This window comes from Molothrus ater, chromosome 12 (genome assembly GCF_012460135.2).
Source record: "Molothrus ater isolate BHLD 08-10-18 breed brown headed cowbird chromosome 12, BPBGC_Mater_1.1, whole genome shotgun sequence".
In the NCBI taxonomy this organism is placed as follows: Eukaryota; Metazoa; Chordata; class Aves; order Passeriformes; family Icteridae; genus Molothrus; species Molothrus ater.
The window spans coordinates 2,156,578-2,175,768 of NC_050489.2; the positions used below are offsets into that span (position 1 = coordinate 2,156,578).

Below are 19,191 nucleotides of genomic sequence, written 5' to 3' on the forward strand. Positions count from 1 at the left end.
AATGAAGGCACAGATCAGCATGCAGCTCCAGCCTGCAGCAGTGACTGTGCTCCAGGAGCCCTTGCCCTATGAAGTAATGATTTTTAAATGGTGTCACGTATGGATTCACTCTGGTACAACTTGGGCTTCATCCTTTATGACTAATGAAGAATATTCTTAGCATAACTAAAACCACCTATGCTGTGTTCCCACAAGTTTGTGAAAGATGGGAGTGGAAACAGTGCTGAAAAATTAAAGACTTTACTGCTGTCCTCGATGAAGACTTAGAATTGCTTCAGTACCTTTCATAGTAAAGGCAGAGACTGTGGGAAAATTAACTTATGTTTACATTGACAAGCAATATTATATTAGTTCTTTAAATGATGCATTTTATAACTCTGGTGTCCATAAAATGCTTAATTAATTCAGTGTTTTGAAGTAGCTGGGTTGTTGGACAGTGCTGTTGTGATACTCTTTTTCCATTTGACTAACAGTATCCTTTTGAAAACATATTTTCACATATTTTCCTAGTGGCATGATAAATTTTTGTGGCTGTCATTCATTGACATGAGAATCTCAGTGAGGTTTTTTAAGATGGTTTGAGTCCTTTTTTTGAGGTGTGGTACAGAAGTTTTCAAATGTTGACCCTTAAGACTCAGTGAAATTACCATTCAAAATATGGGTTTATAGCATCATGTTTTTGCTGAGGGATGAGGCAGTCCTGACTTCTATTTCTTTATGTTGACAGTGTAATTTTATCCAATTTTTTTAAAGAAAGAAAGTATTGTTATCCCCCAGGAGTCACCTAGGAATCAATCTCATGGGCTGCTGCTGTCATTGATAACTTTTGTTTCATGATATCCAGTAGTGGATAAATATGTTAATGAGGTGACTCTTGCCTTCACAGTTTCTCTGTTGCTTTTCAGTCCATTCCAAAATCCAGCTCTGCTACCTTAAGAAGTTCTCACACTTGATTTTCTCTAGTCTGGTATATGTTCACTTACCTACTTCTATTCTTAATTGCTGGAGGCAGTCCTCCCACTTACACTGTTGGCTTTGTGTGGAGCTGGTAAGAAATTCAAATGATGCCCTGCTGAGAATAGGATGGAAGCTGAAGGAGTGGGAGAGAGAAGTAGAACAAACTGATGGTATTTACTAGAACTGCCTGTGCAAAATGGTGTGAAACAACCCATATTGATTGTCAAGAACGTTGATAAGGTATATATGTAAAAAAATTACATATTGTGTCATAACACCTAATGTCATGGTTCAAGGATCATTCCTCTTTCTTAATTTTGCTTCTGTGGTCAAGTTGTCCTGTAACTGTTCATGACTGAAATACAATTTGGAAAGTAATTTTGTGAAGTACTAGTGGCAATTTCTTTGCTGTTAGCGTCCTAGGCTGGCTAATTCTCTAATTAATCAAATCACATCAGTACAGTTGGCCTTGTTCTGGAAAACTTGCTTCTGTATCGGTGTGTTGTGAGTGTTTTGGGGTGTGGGTCCATGGGAATTGCCTTTTCCCCTCAGTGTCAGTGAGGGTGGTCCCTAAGGGGCAGGGAGCAGGTTAGGTGGCACAGCCCTGGCTCAGCAGTGCCCAGCTCCCCTCCCTCCTGGGGGCTTCCTGGGCTGAAATCCTCATTTTGGGGTAGGCAGAGGCGTGCTCAGCGTGGCTGGTGCAAACCCAGCCCTGCTTGTACCTCTTGGCACTCCTGGCCATGCCAGGCTGCAAGCTCCAGGCTTGGGATGTGTCCTGGAAACTTCTGGTTTTTCAGCACTTCAGAGACAGAGGAACCTTTTTTCATTCCTCTGGGAGCTGTTGTGTGTCAAAGTGCTTTTGTGGGAGAATTTGTTCATGGAAAAACATTTGCCCTAGCAACTGTGCAGATGGGTATAATTGGTAAAAATAGGAAAGAGGGTTATGGGTTCTGGTCATTAATTAAAAGTGGAGGGCTTGACCACTGCCATTGTGGCCTAGATGGGTGTCTGGTCCAGTAGGGCACTTTTAATTGGCTTTTTTAACAGAAGTTACAGAATCAATGGCAAACAAACATATTTTGTCATTGCAAAAACCCAAACCAGTTTAAGCAAAGTTCTCATAAATAGATGGTGTCAGATGAGATTTTGTAACAAACCCCTGTAATTTGTAAGACTTTAACCTAATGTCCATAGATAGTCTCTCAAGTATGAATAATTGCTGGCAGTTAATGCTCTGCATTGCAAACTGCCCTGAAGTGCAGACCTGTTGTATTTTAAGGTCTTAGATAAACCTTCCAACAAATTAAGCTGTTTCTTTGCAGTGGAGTACTGACAGTTGTGTTTAATATCTTTACCAGAGAAAGCTTTAAACCTATATTGTATAAATACATTGTTTCTAATGCTCTTAAAAGCAATGTTAAATTGTCCTCAACAAGAAACATATGGCCATAAATTCTGACATACTCCATGCTCTGTCCTGACTGTCGGAAGCAGAGTGTGCAATGTGGAGGATATTTAATTTAAAAAATTGGGATAAGGGTCGTGAATTGTATGCTAGAAATAGAAAATAAGATTAGAGGTTATGTTTCAGGCATGGAGCTGTCTCTGGGGGGGGAACAGAACAAGGTTACTTCAAGGTTTGGAGCCTGGCTGGGGGATGGGAGAAGGGAGGAAATCCAGCAGTGGCTAAAAATGGTGCCTGGGGGAGTTTGTAGTAATGCACACAATAGGAGTTGCCAGGCTGAGGAATTGCCCTGATGCTGAGCCTTGTGCATTGTAGCCTTCTCCTTGCTGGTGCCAGATTAGTCATGGGCAGTGCTTGGTACCAGAGGGGGGGTCCTGGCAGCAGCACAGACAGTCCTGGTGCTGAAAAGGTCACTTTCTCTAAACCTGATCCTGGGGAAATGTGTTTGGAAGGTGCCTGGCCAAATCCATGGTAGATGCATCAGCTGCTATTGAGACATTGCTTAAATGTATTTGGCATCTTTGCAATGTCTCGTGGCTGGCAGAACTTCCCTGTGTCACTGTCAGGGCAGCAGAAAAGCCCTTTGTCAATAAAAGCTGCTGGGAAGGAGTGTCAGCATGGCTTGAGTCACCTAAATATCATTTAACTGAAGCTTAGTCTTTCATGTTGCTAATAAATTTTAAGTATAATTGACACATCAGAAGGTGCCACTTAAAATTTTAAATGTTTCTGTCCTGTCTTAGTTTGTGAACAACTCCAGCTCTTTTAAGGAGTGTGGAGAGGTCTCCTAGCATGTATTTGGTTTGGTGTGGGCTTGGGATCACCCACTTGGGTGTGTGCCACTGCTGGGACCTGGTGCTTCAGGGGGAACACACCTGAGGTTTCAGGAAGGTCTAACAAATAATCAAAGTTTAAGTCTCCATGTTCGCCTCTGGATGTTGTATTTCTACTGCAAAGATCAATCCCATTGTGTTAATTTGTTTTATGGATTAAAACATTACAATTGTTTCTCTTTCAAAATGCATTATACCAGCATAAATATCCCATTGTATCCTCTGCTGCACAAAAGAGTTCTTGCACAACCCAGTGCAGAAATATTTGGCACATAACCTGGTGACAAATCATGCCCATGATTGAGGGCTTAGTTGTTTATATAAAACTCTCAGTACTCTTAATTTCAGGACGTGGTAAAGTGGTGTGTACTGTGTTTTATATGTTGTAGATTAGGATTGATAATTATTTAACTACTGATGATTTTATTGGGAAATATTTGAGAGTTCTTTGGTGAATCATTTTCAACCTAAGAACAAGGCAGTTTTTTTTAAGGCAAAAATCCCATTCCATCAGTATTTCTGTGCACATCAGTGTGACTGCTGTGTGCCTTTCCCTGCTGTATAGTTACTGCAGAGCTCAGAGCTGGGAGGGAGGAGAGTGCCAGCAGAATTCTGTGTATGCATTTGTTAGCAAAGAGCTCTTGGGGAAGTTATTTATACTCCTTGGTAGCATCTACACCGGATTTATTTTCCAAACGTGTAAATTTATTTGTACTGAAAGAAATTAACTTTGTTTTTAAGAATGTTAACTCTGTTTTGAAAGAAGCAGCAAAACAATTGTTAAAATATTAAAATACTTGCTTTTCTTAATAAAAGGAAAATAACTTTAATCAAGCTAGTCTTCACAGGAAAAGCATATAAAATGTAAACCCCAGGAACAATTGCTTTTGAAGACAGAAATTTCTTACAGCTTTCTCAGTGTAAGGAGTGGATGGAGGAGACCCAGGGCTGCTGCAGAGTTCCTCAGTGTGCAGCTTTTCGATGTTGACCTGTGGCTTATTTTGGCATTTACGTTGTGTGGATGAGAGGCACCAAATGATTGTGTGGACTGAAATAGCAGGTGGGATTACTGGAGCAGCTAATGGAGGCACTGGAGTCTGCATCTCAGCACTGGCAGCTGCTGCTGCTGCTGCTGTGGCCTTGGCTGGGGCAGGCAGAGGATCCTGAGTGCCCAGAGCTGTGCCTGAACCAGCTGCTGGCAGCACCTGCAGAGGGCTGGGCAGCTCCTGGGGGAAGGAGGTTTGCACTGTGTGCTGTGTGAAGCAGGCAGAGCAGCAGAGCAGCCAGATAAACACTGAGCTCTGGGTGGTCTCCAAGGGGGAAACCTTGCAGGTGGCAAGTTTGGGCTCTGTCTTTTCCTTTGAATTTGTATTAGAGATTTATAAACTGGAAGGGGTGCTGTATTTGAGCTTATAACTAAACCTATTTTGGCCCCAGCTATGCAAGATGAGTTAAGGCTATTTTAAAAATCTCATCTATATTTAATTAAGCTTTAAAAATTCTGGCCTTAATGAGGAGGTGAATTCTGTACCCAGGACACACAAGCAGCTTTTTTGATCAGAAAAAATGAGGAAAGGTTATGAAGTATGCATGCTACTGCTCCTACTTTGCTAATCTTTATGATCTCAAATTACTTGTCACCACTGTTCCTTCATCAGCTACAGAGATTAGTTCTACATATGATAATATATTACAAACCCTAGATTTGTTAGAAATAAAGCATTTTGACTGTTCCAAAAGTCTCCTGTTACAGAAGTCTAGTTCAAGAATGATTTTTAGAATTAAAGTGAAAACTACTCAGCTACTACTATTTATGGAATTGCTATTTACAGTACTATTATGCTTTTATAGTATTATGTACACACTAATGTTTGGTTTTGTTATGGGGAGGGAGACTGTAATTCACACTGGATTGCTCTGGTTTATTCATATCCTGTGACAGTGAATCAGATACTGCTGTCTATATACAGACTGGATTGCCAGCCAGCTTTGGGCCCAAATATGGTAAACATAATTATGTTCATTTGCTGTAAAAATACATTCTCCTTAGTTTAACATTTTCATGATTACAGTTTTCTGGTAATTCCATAATTTTCAACATGAGAGGGATATGAAAGGCGTAATCATCGTGTCTCTCTCTTCAGTGGAGAAGATAGTTTGTTTTCCTGGGCAAAACTCCAGCTGTTCAGTGATGAATTTATGCTGCTCAAATACAGTGAGCCCATAAAGCATTTGGAAAGGCTGTTCCTGGGACAGGAGCTGTGCTCTGGAGACAGAATCTCTGTGTGCACAGACAGTAAAACCCCGAGGCTGCAACTGTCCTGTGGCACTGAGGGGATCTGCTGATGTCAGTTTTTCTGATTTGGACTCCTGTTCATATTTTTGGAAATGAAATTAATATCATTTCAGAATACTTAATACTTCTCAAGTAGGAGACTTTCAATGAATGAGTTGGGAGAGCATGAGGATAAAGCTCCTACTCTGTACTGAAGGGAATAAATATTGGTAAATATTGGATTAGGTTTTAATTTCAGTCACAAAGGAGTGTTTATGGTAATAGTTATTAATGAGAAAGAGGATAGATTCCTCATGCTAGATAGTACATGCTGCTGTGCCATTTCATTTATACAAGGGGGTTAGGATTAGTACATTTAATGCAGCTAAGAAAGTGCACTTGCAGGGCTTTTTCATTGCCTTAATGTAGTCTGGTATCAAGAATGTTGTAGATGAATTCTGTGGCAAGTGTTGAGAATTCAGGAGCAGCATAGTAATTTGGGTGAGGAAAGATTGTTGGTGTTGAGTTACTCCAAATGTTTTGAAAGCTTTCATCATCCTTGCTGCAAACAGGCAAAAAAATTCACATACAGGCTTTACAGGATTTGCTGTACATAATCTGTCTCATGTTTCTAGTACTCAGAACTTCCTTCTTCATACAAGAGCTTTAAATGTGTGGATGAGCTATAATTTTCTCTGCCTTGAAACACTACTTTTATCCAACAGCACTAAAATAATTGAAATGCCTGCTGAAGTTACTCTGAGTTTGGCTTAAGTTGTATAGCATCACAAACTCCTAAAAGAGTTTGGCTTAGGGCTTTATTTCGGTGGGAAAATTCAAGTGTGTGTGTGCTGGGAAGTGCAAAGTCCTGGGGCATTTCTGAAATGTGGGATCTGTGTTTGCAGGAGCAGCAGAAGGGCTGCAAGTCTGAGAGGGAACAGCTGAGCTGGGATGAGGAAATGTTGCTGTTTGCAGAGGAGTTGTAAACAGTGTGTCCTTGTGGCACTTCTGTTCACTGCCTTCAGTGGGCGCTGGGGGTGGAGAGAGTGACAAAGTAAAAATGGCTCATTCAGGCTCCAAAAGGATCCACCTCAACCTCCTTTATTTTATCCCTTGGAGGTTATAAATGGATTTGTAGGGAAAGGCAAGAGCAGGGTGAATTTGTGGGCAATACTGATTTAAAGCTGTCCTCAACAGCTTGCTGGGGTTTCCTGAGCCTGTGGTCAGACAGTTCAGTCACCCAAGGGAGCCCCTCTGGCAGGGAGGGTGCTGAGAGACCAGAACTGCACACTAAATGGGAAATGTGGGTAAACCATGGATTTGTGCAGTGCCATAAGTGTGTGTCTGGCTTTTCCAACAGGGCTGTTCCCTTCCAGATCTATTCTTCTGACTCTGCCATTCAGCATCAGGCTGATGTTCAGCAAAACCAGTCAGCTGTAGCCCTGAGATCACCTTCCTCAATGGTAATGATCAGACCAGAGCTCATCACTTTTTGTGTGAGGTTTGGATTCTTTTTCCATGTATGAGTTGATAAATTTATCCCTAGTTAACCTAGTGTCTTTAGTCCCTTACTCCTGAGTGTGTGTGTGTGTATATATATATATATATATATATATAAAATGTGTCAGAGTATGCAGTATGTCATGCCTGAATAGTGTGGTATTGACCTGGGTTCTTATTCCCACTTGTCTTTCCAAGTCTTGTTTAAGGTGTGATTTGTTCAGGACAATGAAAGCTTCCTCAGAAGAACGTAACTGTTGAAGGAAGATGTGTTGAAGAATTTCTTTCATTTATTTCTCTGTGTACATGGTCAAAGAGTGGGAATTATTCCCATTTTTCTGGGTGTGGAAGCTTTTTCTGCAGTGTGAGTCCATGGACAAATCCTTTTAAGCTGATGAGAGTAAAGCTCTATGTGGAGCCTTCTGCCTGGTTTCTTGATCTGCACTGACTCAGCAGGAACTAAGCTCTTCAAAGGGATTTCCTAAACCTCTTGAACGAATTTTAGTAGAAATTTCTAGCATGGATCTTAAAATGTGTATTGAAAACATCTCTTCCCAGTTACTGAAAACAAAATATGACATTTGCTTGTGCTGGAAAACTGCAATTGGTGGGGTAACAAGGAGTTTAACTCTTACCTGACTGTGTGGGAGACACCACTAACTGGACCTGGACCTAAACATGTGCCTAAGTTCATCACTGAAGTGAGCCCAGAGGTTTAAGATGTCTACTGTAGCCTCATGGTTACAGTAGGATGGTTGAGTGTTGGAGTTTTTTTTACTGTTTTTTATTGTATTGTGTTCGCCCCTCCATGTGAAAGCTGGTTTTCTGCATAAACTTGGAAAATGGTGATTTTTGGAGTTTTCAGTACACAACTGAGAAACAATTAAATTTATTTTCTTAATGCTTGTTTTTCCAGTGAAGTGCTTGCTTTTTAAAACTATCATAGACTCTCTGTTTACATTTATACTTTTGAATACAGTAATCAGGAGTGACAGGGTGAAGAAGAATTGTGGGTGGCTTCTGCTTAGAAGGACTTCAAGTGTGGATGTGATGTGCTGGATGGGGGTGCAAAGACAGACTTGGGAATTGTCTCAGGTGGCCATAACTGGACTAATGTGCATAAGCCTGACCAAGTAATATTCCTGTTCCACATATTATAATGGAATATTTCTCTAGCTCAACCTTTCCTTCCTGACTTCCCTTCAGCAGGAAGTGAATCTGTGGCCTAAAAAGATCATTTACAGGAACATGTTAATTTAATCTCAGGATTTTGCAGAATTGTCAGCTGACTGTCCCTGGGTTGAAACCCTTCCTGCAGTTTTTGCCCCTGTTTGGAAGGGCAGTTTGTTTTCCCATGGATGGCTGTCCATGGGCACAGATGTCTCTTCCTGGGCAGTCCTGTAGAATCAAAGAATTCTGCAGGTGAGCTGTTCTGGGAGGCAGAGCTGTGCCTTTTCTACTGAAATTTGTGCTGCTTATGCTTATTTTCAGTCTGGTCCCACAGGGTTTTCCTCATCCTAGCACATTTTCCAGCTCTGCTGGGGGAGTGTGGTGGTGATGAGTGCACCCTTTTGGGAGATGGGAAATGGAGCCTGGAGGCTCCCCTGGCTGACAGTCATGTGTGGGAATTTCTCTTGCTGTGTGCAGGGGCTTTGTTAGGCTGTTTCCCAAAAGAATGGGCATTATTTTCTTTCTGTTTCCAAAGGGGAGCAGGTCCTGCTTTCAGAATAGGTAACATAAGCACCTATTGCCAAGGGAGGGTTGAAGCAGTGATCCTGATCTGACACAGCATCTATTTTTGACATTGGCTGAGGCACACAAGGCTGAAAGAAGCTCTGATTTAACACATTCCTTTCACCAGCTTTTCCTTTTGCTGTCATGTCTTATTGCTGAGACTTGAGTTAGTGCTATTTCAAGTGTTGTGTGTTTTACTTCAAACAAAGTGCAAGAAGTCTCCTGATGGACTGTAGGCTCTGCCTTGGAAAAATCCAGTTCCTGGGCTGGCAAGTGTGAATCTGACTGAGGGACATGGCATGTGAATCTTTTAGGGAGTGCAGTCACACAGGTTTATAGGGTTTTTGTCTGAAGGAGGTGAGGTGCTGTAGTGCTGAGCAGGCAGGACCCTCAGCACTTACCTAACTCCCCAGATTTGATGTTCTTCAGCCTTTTCCAGTTCTCTCTGTTTCTGAGTGGTTTTCATGACAGAATTGTTGGTTATTTGGATTTTTGGGCAGGGCATAGATACATTTTTGTCTTTGCTTGTCATTTTGGGCACCTAACAGAAATGACCCCAACAGGATTGTTCAGTACAAATGCAGAAGACAGAAATAAGCACAAATAATTTACTGTTGTTGCTTTAAGGAGTGTCATTTTGAAGGGAAGAAAACTCAGAAAAAAGCATAATAAATTAGTTCAGAAACTGTCTATAAAGCTAGGTAGATATATCATCAGTGAAATTGGTGTTTTGAGTTAATAATCAGGTTGCTTGTTTAGCAGATCTCAGTGCTTTGGTTGGTAATTGCTTCACTGCTAAGTGAGAGCAGGTTCCAAATTAATAAATTAATAAATTAATTTGGAAATTGGGGGTGCTCAGTGTGATTCTGGCTGAGCTGTGCTAACTGCACAGGCCCTGTGCAGCTCCCTGGGGGCTCTGATCCCCAGCTGGGGCAGGGAGGACACGGGGGCACTGCCAGGGTGGCTGCTGGCACCCCTGGGAATGGGACACCCTGGGAGAAGGATGTGTCCAACAGGAGCTTCATGGATTCACTAAGGATTCACTTGACTGCTTTTTTGGTTTGGTTTGGTTTTTTTCCTCCAACTGTTCTGGGCAAGCAGCCAAAAAGGAATCCCAATGAGCAATTCATGAGCTCACAAGAGCTAAAATGATTTTGGTGTAATGGTGTATTTCTGACTTTCCTCCATCCTCCTCTAATAGGAGATTTTTACAACTTGAGTGACAAAAAAGCCCATCCAGGAGGTGCCTGGGTCTCCTGGAGGCTGCAGCCCACCCCATTAGAAAGCCCTGGAAAGCAGGGCTGGTTTTCCATCCTGGATCTGTGGCTCCAGCCAGAAGCAGTTGGGGTTGGGTGAGGAGAATCCTCTCCCTGCTGGCCATTCCTGGGCTGCTGGGGCTCTTCTCCTGTGCCTGCATCCTGCCAGCTGTGGGAGTGAGTCTGGAGAAGCCCTGAGCCTCCTTTGCCCTGCTAGTGAAGATAATCAATACTTGTCAACCCCTATAAAAGCATTTGCATGCTTTAAGTATTTATGATGTGTTGGTAAGAAATTGCAGGTGCAGAATAACTTAGTTGATGTCAGAGGTGGATGCATATTTTCTGCCAGCCAGCATTACTTGAAGGTGGCTGTTCTTGTTGATTTTTGAAATGTAGTTTCAGCTCTTGTATTATTCTGAAAAGTTTTGCGTTCACAACTGTGTTTGAAAATGAAAACAAATTTTAAAAGCCCGCATACATTTAATTTGATCTGTTTGCTCTTCATGGGTGGATTGGATATATTAGACAGGTGCCATTCTCTGGCAATTTTAATAAAAATAGATGTGGTGTATTGATGAGAGTAGTGGAGAAGCTGTAGTCAAAGTCAGAATTTAATTTATCAGGTTGAGATTTGCTGCTGAAATTAGAACTGTTTTTTATATTGAATCCCTGGTCTGGGATTCAATTCCAGACCAATTCCAATTTCTAGTAATTTCAAATTCCAATTTCTAGTATTTTCGAATAGATGTGTTTTATAGATGTAATCCATCTTCAATTTGGGAGAGTCTAAAATGAATCAGCTCCCACTTAAAAATGTGATGTCTGTCTTAAAATAGCGCCTGAAAAGTAGTTGGGGATACCTGACTGGTTTTTTTTTTGACCTGATTATGTATGAGGATCCTGAAAAGTTTGCTTGGAGGAGTTTCCACTGCCTTAGTCCCTTGTGTTGCTGCCTGCACTCAGTGACCTGTGCAGCAGGAGGAGCAGGGAGGTTCCTGGCTGCTCCCTGGGGCTGCCTGTGGCTCACCTGGGCACGGGTGCCACCCTCTGCCAGGGCCCACCTGGCCCCTTCCCATTCCTCCTGCTCGGTGGCTGCCCGTGCTTTGATCCTCTGTGCTGCTGTGAGGTTTGCACAGCCAGGGCTCTGTGCTGCCTCCCGGGGCCCTCCTGCCCCTGCCAGCCCCGAGCTGCTGTCACACCCTGGGCTGTGCCCCCCAGCTCTGTGCCCCACCTCTGGCACACACACATCGCATGAAAATTCCTTTCCTTAGGATTTTTTCCCCTGAGAATGGAAATAACAATGGTTATCTGCTGCTGTGGAATGCAACAGGGGCATCTGGGATTGGGCTCATGTGGTTGTTTCTAATTAATGGCCAATCACAGTCAGCTGGCTCAGACTCTCTGTCTGAGACACAAGCTTTCTCTTTTCTTTTCTCTCTTTCTCTCTCTCTTTCTCTCTCTCTTCTCTCTCTCTTTCTCTCTCTCTTCTCTCTCTCTCTCTCTCTCTCTCTCTCTTTCTCTCTCTTTTACTTTCTTTTCTTCTATTCTTAGCCAGCCTTCTAATGAAATCCTTTCTTCTATTCTTTTAGTATAGTTTGAATATAATATATACGATAAAATAATAAATCAGCCTTGTGAAACATGGAGTCAGCTCCTGGTCTCTTCCCTCGTCCTCAGGCCCCTGTGAACCCTGGTCACTCAGGTCCTTCCCAGCCGTGCTTTCCTCTCCAGGCTCTTTGCAGCTGGATGCCCACACACAAAGTGTTGTTGCCTGGTCCCTCTTCCAGCCCTGAGCCAGCTGTGCTGGGGACAGAGGGACACTGAGCACTCCTCAGGCCATGCTGTACAGGTTTCCCTTGCCCTCCTGCTCCCACTTTGCTGTGCAGGTGTTGAGGACCGTGTGGAATATCTTTGGTTTAAGGTGTTCACCTTTGGGCATGGGGTGGCCTGGCCAGTGATGGATGGGATGTACATGTTGGTGGTGGGAACCTGTGAGGGTGGAATGGCAGCTTTCCTTGTGAAGTGACTTTTGGATTTGCCCCACATTTGTATCTCTAAATGTCAGGGAGACTTCTGTGTGTTTTTGACAGGAGGCCCTTGGCTCTGGCAGCTTCCTGGCCTTTTGGCCTCACCGTGGGTTTGTTTGTTCAGGCTTTTCCTGGGTAAGCAATCTGGCTGCTCTGGCTTGTCTCTTTTGGAGTTAGCTTTTTTTTTGAACATTAATTGGATCTTGTTTGTTTTACATAAATGGTGGGTGCGGTGTTGAGTTGATCCTGAGATTTGGAATCTGTATCTCATCTAATTAAAACCAGCATGAAATAGCATGAAGAGTTACATTCAAAAAGTTGTCTCAGGTGTGATGAACTATCTTGATCTTCTGTGTTTTATTGTTTATTCTCTGGAAGGACAACAGAATCCATAAAGAAGACCAACTGAAGGCAAACTTTTGCCAGCTTTTAAAGTTGAGGTCAGAACCTTTTTTAAAGCACTGCTTCCTCTGCTCAATTTCTTGTGTTGATTCAGGGGGAAAGTTGCCTCCTCTTGTAGCAGGGTAATCCCAAACAGGACAGAGGGACTCCTCATGCTGGTCCAAAGCAAGCTGGGGGTACCAAATTCCACTTGCCTGAAAGTCTTCCCTGTTTGTCGTATCTCTTGTGACTGGTGAATTTAAGAAAAAGCATTTTTCTGGGAAGTACCCAAGCAAAAATATTTGGATGCTGCATTTAAAATAATTAGTGAGTAGATTTGCATTTGCACTCATTTTCCTGCAATTTTTGTTTCCTCTATGCAAATGGGGCCATTTTTAGAGGAGCTTGTGCAGCTGATTCTCTGGGAGTTCAGACAGTCCAAACTCGTAGCAGTTCCTTAACTTTGACATTAACTCCTTGAAGTGAGAATGCAAACATCATGTTGGGCTTTTCCAGTAGTGTTTGGCCAAGCAGGGTAGTAGACCTGGGTATATATTATGTATTATGTATTATATTATATTCTAATTATATATTGTATATTAGTTCTCAATAAGTGTTTCATAGTACCTGAACAGCACTATTTTGGTTTTGATTACATAAAGGAAGGACTAAAATACCTTTTCGTGTGGTATGGTAACTTTCTTGGTAATTCCTTCACTTGGTTTCTGTGAGTATTTCTGTTTCCACAGAATGAAGTATAAGCCTAAGGTTATATTTTGGGTGATAACATGCTGTTCGTGTGTCACTAGAATTTAAACCCTTGGTAACTTTTTCCCCCTGAGGTGGCAAGAGGTAGATTGGCCTGAAGTCCCTGCGGTTCAGTGTGGAGCCCTCACATTTAGTGCACACACCAAGAGCAGTGGGGAAGGGAAGGGAGAGCGTGGGAACCTTCTGTGCTTCACTTTTTCAGGGAAAGATGCAAAAGGAGGAATGTTTATTTTGTATGTAGCATGTCAGAGAGCTCATTAGAGTTTCAGACATGGTATTCAGACACATGTCTGGTGTTGAGGCGTGCAGCTTTCCTCTCTCTGAATAAATATCAGCTGAAGAGACAAGCTGTCCTCTTTAAGCTTCTGTGTAGGTTTTATTGCAAGAGAATTTTGAAGCTGAAGAATTGAGTAAGTACCTGCAAGTTTGACTACAAAATTGTCTAGAAGTAAAACACAATGATTTGTCATTTTTGTTTGTAACTGTAGAAAGTATGAAGCCACCATTTTTTTCCCTATTCATTGCATTTATGTTCTTTTAGGATGCAGCAGGTTTATGTGATGGCTAAATATTTGACCATTCCAAATGAGTTCAGCGTGTTGGATGCTGAAAGGCTCTGTGTAATCACAAGCACTGAGCTGAGGTGCATCTCTGATAATCTCATCTAAATCAGTACCCTGGAGCTTGAAAACCTTTCCTTCTTAGTTTTTTCTTTCATGATCATTTCTTAAGTTCCTCTGCAATGAGAAATTTCATGTCTACTTAGGAAAAACAATCACTAATTTACTTACATGTTGCATTTAAATTAACTAACTCTCTTACTCCATCTTCATTTATATGCAATCAAGGAAACCAATTTAATCATGCTCTCCACTGTAAGACACCATAACTTGTAGAACAAGGAGAAAATTACTTTCAGCTATGCACGTGATATCAAGACATCCTGCAAAATTATGGTTTTAATGAGTTTCTTGCATTTTGACACATTCAGTGTGAATATTGGGAGAAGTAGTTAGAGGGAGGTAAGTAGTCAGCTTGGAGTACTTTCAGGATGCTGAAATGCATATGGGAGTTCCTTTGAGTTTTAGGTTTTAAAAGTGCCAATAAGAAGGAATATTTGCTGTAGATCTCTGAACCATCTGCAGCAATGATTTCCTGGAAAACTTGTGTCCTGTTTTACTGGGAATGAAACTACCCAGCTCTGGATGTTTTGTCCTGCTGTGTCTTGCCTTCTTTATCTGTGGGATGCTTGTATCCTACATATGTGCCAAAATGGGAAGGAATGAATGAATGAATGAATATTGTATGTGTTCAGACAGATGGAAATAAGAAATTCTTCCCCAACCATTCTGACAATAGGACTACAGATTTCATTGCTCAAATATAATAGCCAAAGGAACATTTTGTTGTTAAATGGAAGGGTTCCTGGATTATTCTTCCGAGTACCTTTGACATTGCAATTGCTGCAGTGAGGAAAGGGATGTCCTTGTTTGATAGAATCAAGGGGGTTGTGTAGGAGAGGGAGAGAGGGGCCTGAAGTGTGACTGGAGCTGGGACTGGGCAAACTGATGGGAGGAGTTGTATCCTTCTGATATTCCCTGACACTGTGTGAGTGTCTGGTGTTGAACACCTTGTGCTCCATCTCATCCCTGCCCCACTGCCCAGGCTCTGTTCAACTTCTGCAGATGCCCTAAGGAGCTCTTGGCTCTGCAGCTGCACCAGGGGTTGCCAGCAGGAGCAGGGCAGTACAGAAGTTGTCCTTCCTCCCTAGCTGGATGTGTGCTGAGAGTGTTATTTAGAGCAGTCAGGTTCTTAGGCAGTTGTGCCTCGTGTACCACCTTGTGAATGAGAGATGCTGCCTGCCCATCACACTGGAATGGGACATGAATGTTGTATTTCTCAGCTAATCTCAGGTAGGATTAGGCAGATTTATGTGTTGTTGTACTAAATAAAAAAAAGGGACCTGTATCTGTTGACTTAGTAAACTATTAAAATAAATGGGAAGTTCTGCAATAAATTATGGTGCATGAAAATAAGTTTTAATTGATTCAATTTTTAAATTATTTTTAAAGGATGAGATTAGAAAATGTGATTAACTCCCCTTGAGCTCTGCAGTAATAACCTTTCACTGTTCTTAACTGTGCAGGACTTGCACTGGGGATTAAGCAGACTCTTAAGTTTGACAGCCTACAATGAAAGAATTAACAGGAAAATATCCCAGTGTTGAGTTTAGCCACAGGATGACACTGGCTTCCAACAGCCTTTTAAACTCTCTCAGCTCTCTCCCTTTGGATCTTGGGTGTTGCTGACAGTGTGTGCCCAGAAATGTGAACTGGGACACTGCAGGAGTTAAATTTTCAAACCTTCTCATTGTTCTCTAATGTATAACTTTTTTTTTTTCCCCTTTCACAGGAAATGACCTAGAGGCCTTACAAATACATTTGTGCATTTTTGTTCTGAGTCTGCAATTGAGGGCAAATGCAGTCTGGAAGCACCACTTGTTAAAGTTACAACGGAAACAACTACCTCAACAAACAGGGAAAGGGGAAGAAGGCTTGCAATAACAAACACTACAGTTTTTAATAGCTTATACTTGCAAAGTCTTCTGTAAACAGTCCAGATTTTTTTTCCCCCCTCCAATATTAAGAAGAGACACTACAAGTAAACTGAGTTGGCAGACTGGATCTGTCAAGACATTTGAAGATATTTGATCTGCTGACGTAAGGATTTGCTTTTTCAAGGAAAGAGCCTCTGCACTGCTTTTATAATCGCTGTTGATCGGTGGTTTGCTCCACTTTTCCTGATACTACTAATGGGAGAATTGTATTAAGGTATTGCTTCTAAAACTATTACTTGCATTGACAAAATTAACTTTTGTAGATGCAACAGCAAGGGACAGTGTTGTGCTTGTGAAGAACTTGTGGGCGATCACTCCTCTGCTCCAGTTGGCTTTCCTGCCTGCGGAGGGGATACCACACAAGGGACAGAGCAGAACTGAGACACTTGGGCTTGCTTTGTGAGTACAGTTTATAACTGCAGCAGGGCTGCACCCAGCATTGAAAACACGGAGTCAGCAGATGTGCTGCCGTTCCCACTGCTGATACAGATTATACAGGCGCTTGCCGTTCTGAAATGCCTTTTGTGAAACCTGCGTGCACAGTCCTGCGCTGTTACTGTACATAGATACCCGAGGAAGGAATTTGACAAGTGATTGTGAATTGGAGAACTCTCTGGACAAGCACTCACTTATGTATTGCTGCAGTGCACAAGAAAGCAAAATGGACTACAAGCGGCGCTTCTTGCTTGGCGGGTCCAAGCAGAAGGTGCAGCAACACCAGCAGTACCAAATGCCCGAGCTGGGCAGGACCCTGAGCGCCCCGCTGGCGTCCCCCAGCACCCCCCTGGTGTCCCCAGCTGCTGCTGGCGGCTGCTCCCACCCCGCCTCCCACACCACTCCCATCGCAGACATCCAGCAGGGAATCTCCAAGTACCTGGATGCGCTCAACGTCTTCTGCCGAACGAGCACTTTCCTCACGGACCTTTTCAGCGGCGTGTTCAGGAACTCGCACTACTCCAAGGCAGCTATGCAACTGAAAGACGTGCAGGAACATGTCATGGAAGCGGCCAGTCGACTCACAGCAGCAATAAAACCAGAAATAGCAAAAATGCTGATGGAACTGAGCGCAGGAGCTGCAAACTTCAAAGATCAAAAAGAGTTCAGCCTACAAGACATTGAGGTAGGTTACCCTGGAGGATGCTGTTGGGCACGTGAATTTGTATCATGCCTTCTTAACTGGATTTCTCTTCAAAATCCCTTCTACACCAAAAGTTTTATCCACCTTGCTGTGTATTTGTGCGTGATGCTGGTGGGAAAAGAAACTCTTCATTTCTTACATACTGATAAAGTACTAAGTCAGTTGTGAGATCTGACCTCCATCTATGTTAAATTAGGTATTTAATAGATATTTCTGTAGAAGAACCAACTAGACAAAAGTTTTAACCATTTAAACCATTTTCTAGTTTATGTTAGCTAATGTTTCTAAAACTGTTATGCCATCATATTCTGAATCAGCCTACACTTCCCTCGGAATGGGTAATAAATACCAAGGAGAAACCTGAGCACATGGGAGTAGCATATTGTCATCAATGTTTCAGTAATACTACATATTCATTGACTAAAGAGTGATTTTATCACTCTTTAGAACATTTTTGTCTTTTTGAACTGTTGTGAGAGCAAAATAACACACTGTGTGAGATACTAGTGCTGTAAAAATTTGTCATGACTTTGCTACAATGTTCCTGTGCTGGCAGTGAGCAGCCAAGAGTCAGGATTGAGAGAGGATCCCCAGCTTCCTGCTGTGCCTGCCTGGGAAGGTCTGGGTGTTTCTCCTCCACTAAATGTGTTGCCTAGCAGGCAGTGTCAAGTGATAGTCACAGAGAAATCCCTGCAGTTTTAAGCAGCTCCTTGTGTTTTGACATATTTCTTCACTTTGCAGCAATCTGCAGAGTTATTCCTTCAGAGCTATATCCTGAATGGAAAACTACTTTAAGTTCTCTTGGTTTTGATTCAGGTTTCAGGTGGCTTTGTCAGAGTGAATGTTTGTGCCTGTCAGGCATTATCTGCTTTCTCTAGCGGTGCCACTTGCAGATGGAATCCTTTGGGAAGGTGCAATTTGTCAGTCAGCTCTCCCTGCAGTTGTGTACCACGGTTCTCAGTGTTGTATATTTGGTGTAGAATGAAGGAAGATGGGCTGTATATGTGCTATAAATGTCTTCTGTAGGCTGGTATTTTTAAACACAGTCCTATAATATCACTCTTTAAAGCTGTAATGTATATAAAAAAGAATGAGTTTATGTAATTAATTGATCTTTATAATAGATGTGCTGAGAGACTTTCTGAATTAAAAAAAACAAAACATATGAAGCACTAGATGTCTTCTAGGGGTTTTTGTGGGCCTGGAAACGCTGTCCTTCCAAGTGTTGGAGCCATCAGCAGAGCTGCTTTTGTCACATGGGCAGGCAGAGGTGCTGCTGGCTGTGCCCAGGGAGGGTTTGCTCAGCAGTGTTTGTGCCAGGTGGGTGCCCTCCTGTGGGTCACTCAGGACTGGGTGAGTGAATTCTGCAGCACAGGGGTTGGGTGGTTGTGCCAGGGAGCAGCAGCTGCTCACTGTTGGAGTGGACCTTGGCAGAGGCCAGTACAGGAATATATTTGTTTGTAGGTGACTTGAAAGCACAGGATGCAAGTATGCTGGGAGACCTGCTGAACTAAAAATAATCTTGGCCAAATGAGTTTTGCAGTTGGGATGGAATTCAGAGGGGAAAGATGGATGTTGCAATATTTAAATGGACATTTTCAGCCTCAGGAGTGGAGCCCACTGGGCAGCAGTGCTGGAGAACAGTCCTAGGGCTCGTGGGGGTCATGTGCTGGGGAAGAGTCAGTGTTGTGCAGTTGGAAATAATAAATCACTGCTGCTGCTGTTGTGCAAAGAGACATTTACCATGTATTTAACACACCCCTAACCTGCAAGAGCCATGAGCTGAACTCTTCACTGGTTATTATGGCCTCAAACACAGCAGTGCAGGTGCACAGCACTGCTGAGAAACAGGGAGCCAGAGGAGTGGAGCAGGAGTGGTCAGACATGCAGGAAATAGGACCTGGAGGACCTCTGCAGAAGAGGAGGCTGAGAAGGAAAATCACAATTGCTCAGGTATGTGAGAAGCTGCCAGAACATGTCAGTGTCTGTTCTTCATGTCCATGTAAGGTGGAGCAAGGAACTTAAATTTCAGAGGGAAAGGTTCACGTTAGATGCTGTGGAAATCCTTTGTACTGTTAGTGGAGCACTGATGTGGATTGCTACAAAGGGTAGTGAGCAGAGCTGACAGAACAGGTTAAACCTGCCTCTGGCAAAACTGACCTAGGTGAAATTTCTCCTTGCTAGGGACAGAAGGGTGACCTGTGAGATCCTCTCCCACTGTGCTTTTCTGGGGTTTGAAA

The 19,191-nt window shown here is 42.7% G+C and overlaps 1 protein-coding gene across 3 annotated transcripts in view; it reads left to right on the forward strand.

The window, feature by feature from the left end:
* Nucleotides 1-19,191, forward strand: part of GARRE1 (granule associated Rac and RHOG effector 1) — a 61,013-nt gene that overhangs the window by 12,917 nt on the left and 28,905 nt on the right. For 2 of the 3 annotated variants that reach the window (XM_036390253.2, XM_036390254.2), the window contains exon 2: nt 15,609-16,933. In XM_036390253.2, coding sequence (XP_036246146.1) covers nt 16,445-16,933 — 489 coding nt within the window. In that variant the 5' untranslated portion in view covers nt 15,609-16,444. Of the gene's footprint in view, nt 1-6,941; nt 6,994-15,608; nt 16,934-19,191 lie in introns of those variants that run through there. The other variant, XM_036390255.2, reaches the window with a different exon arrangement.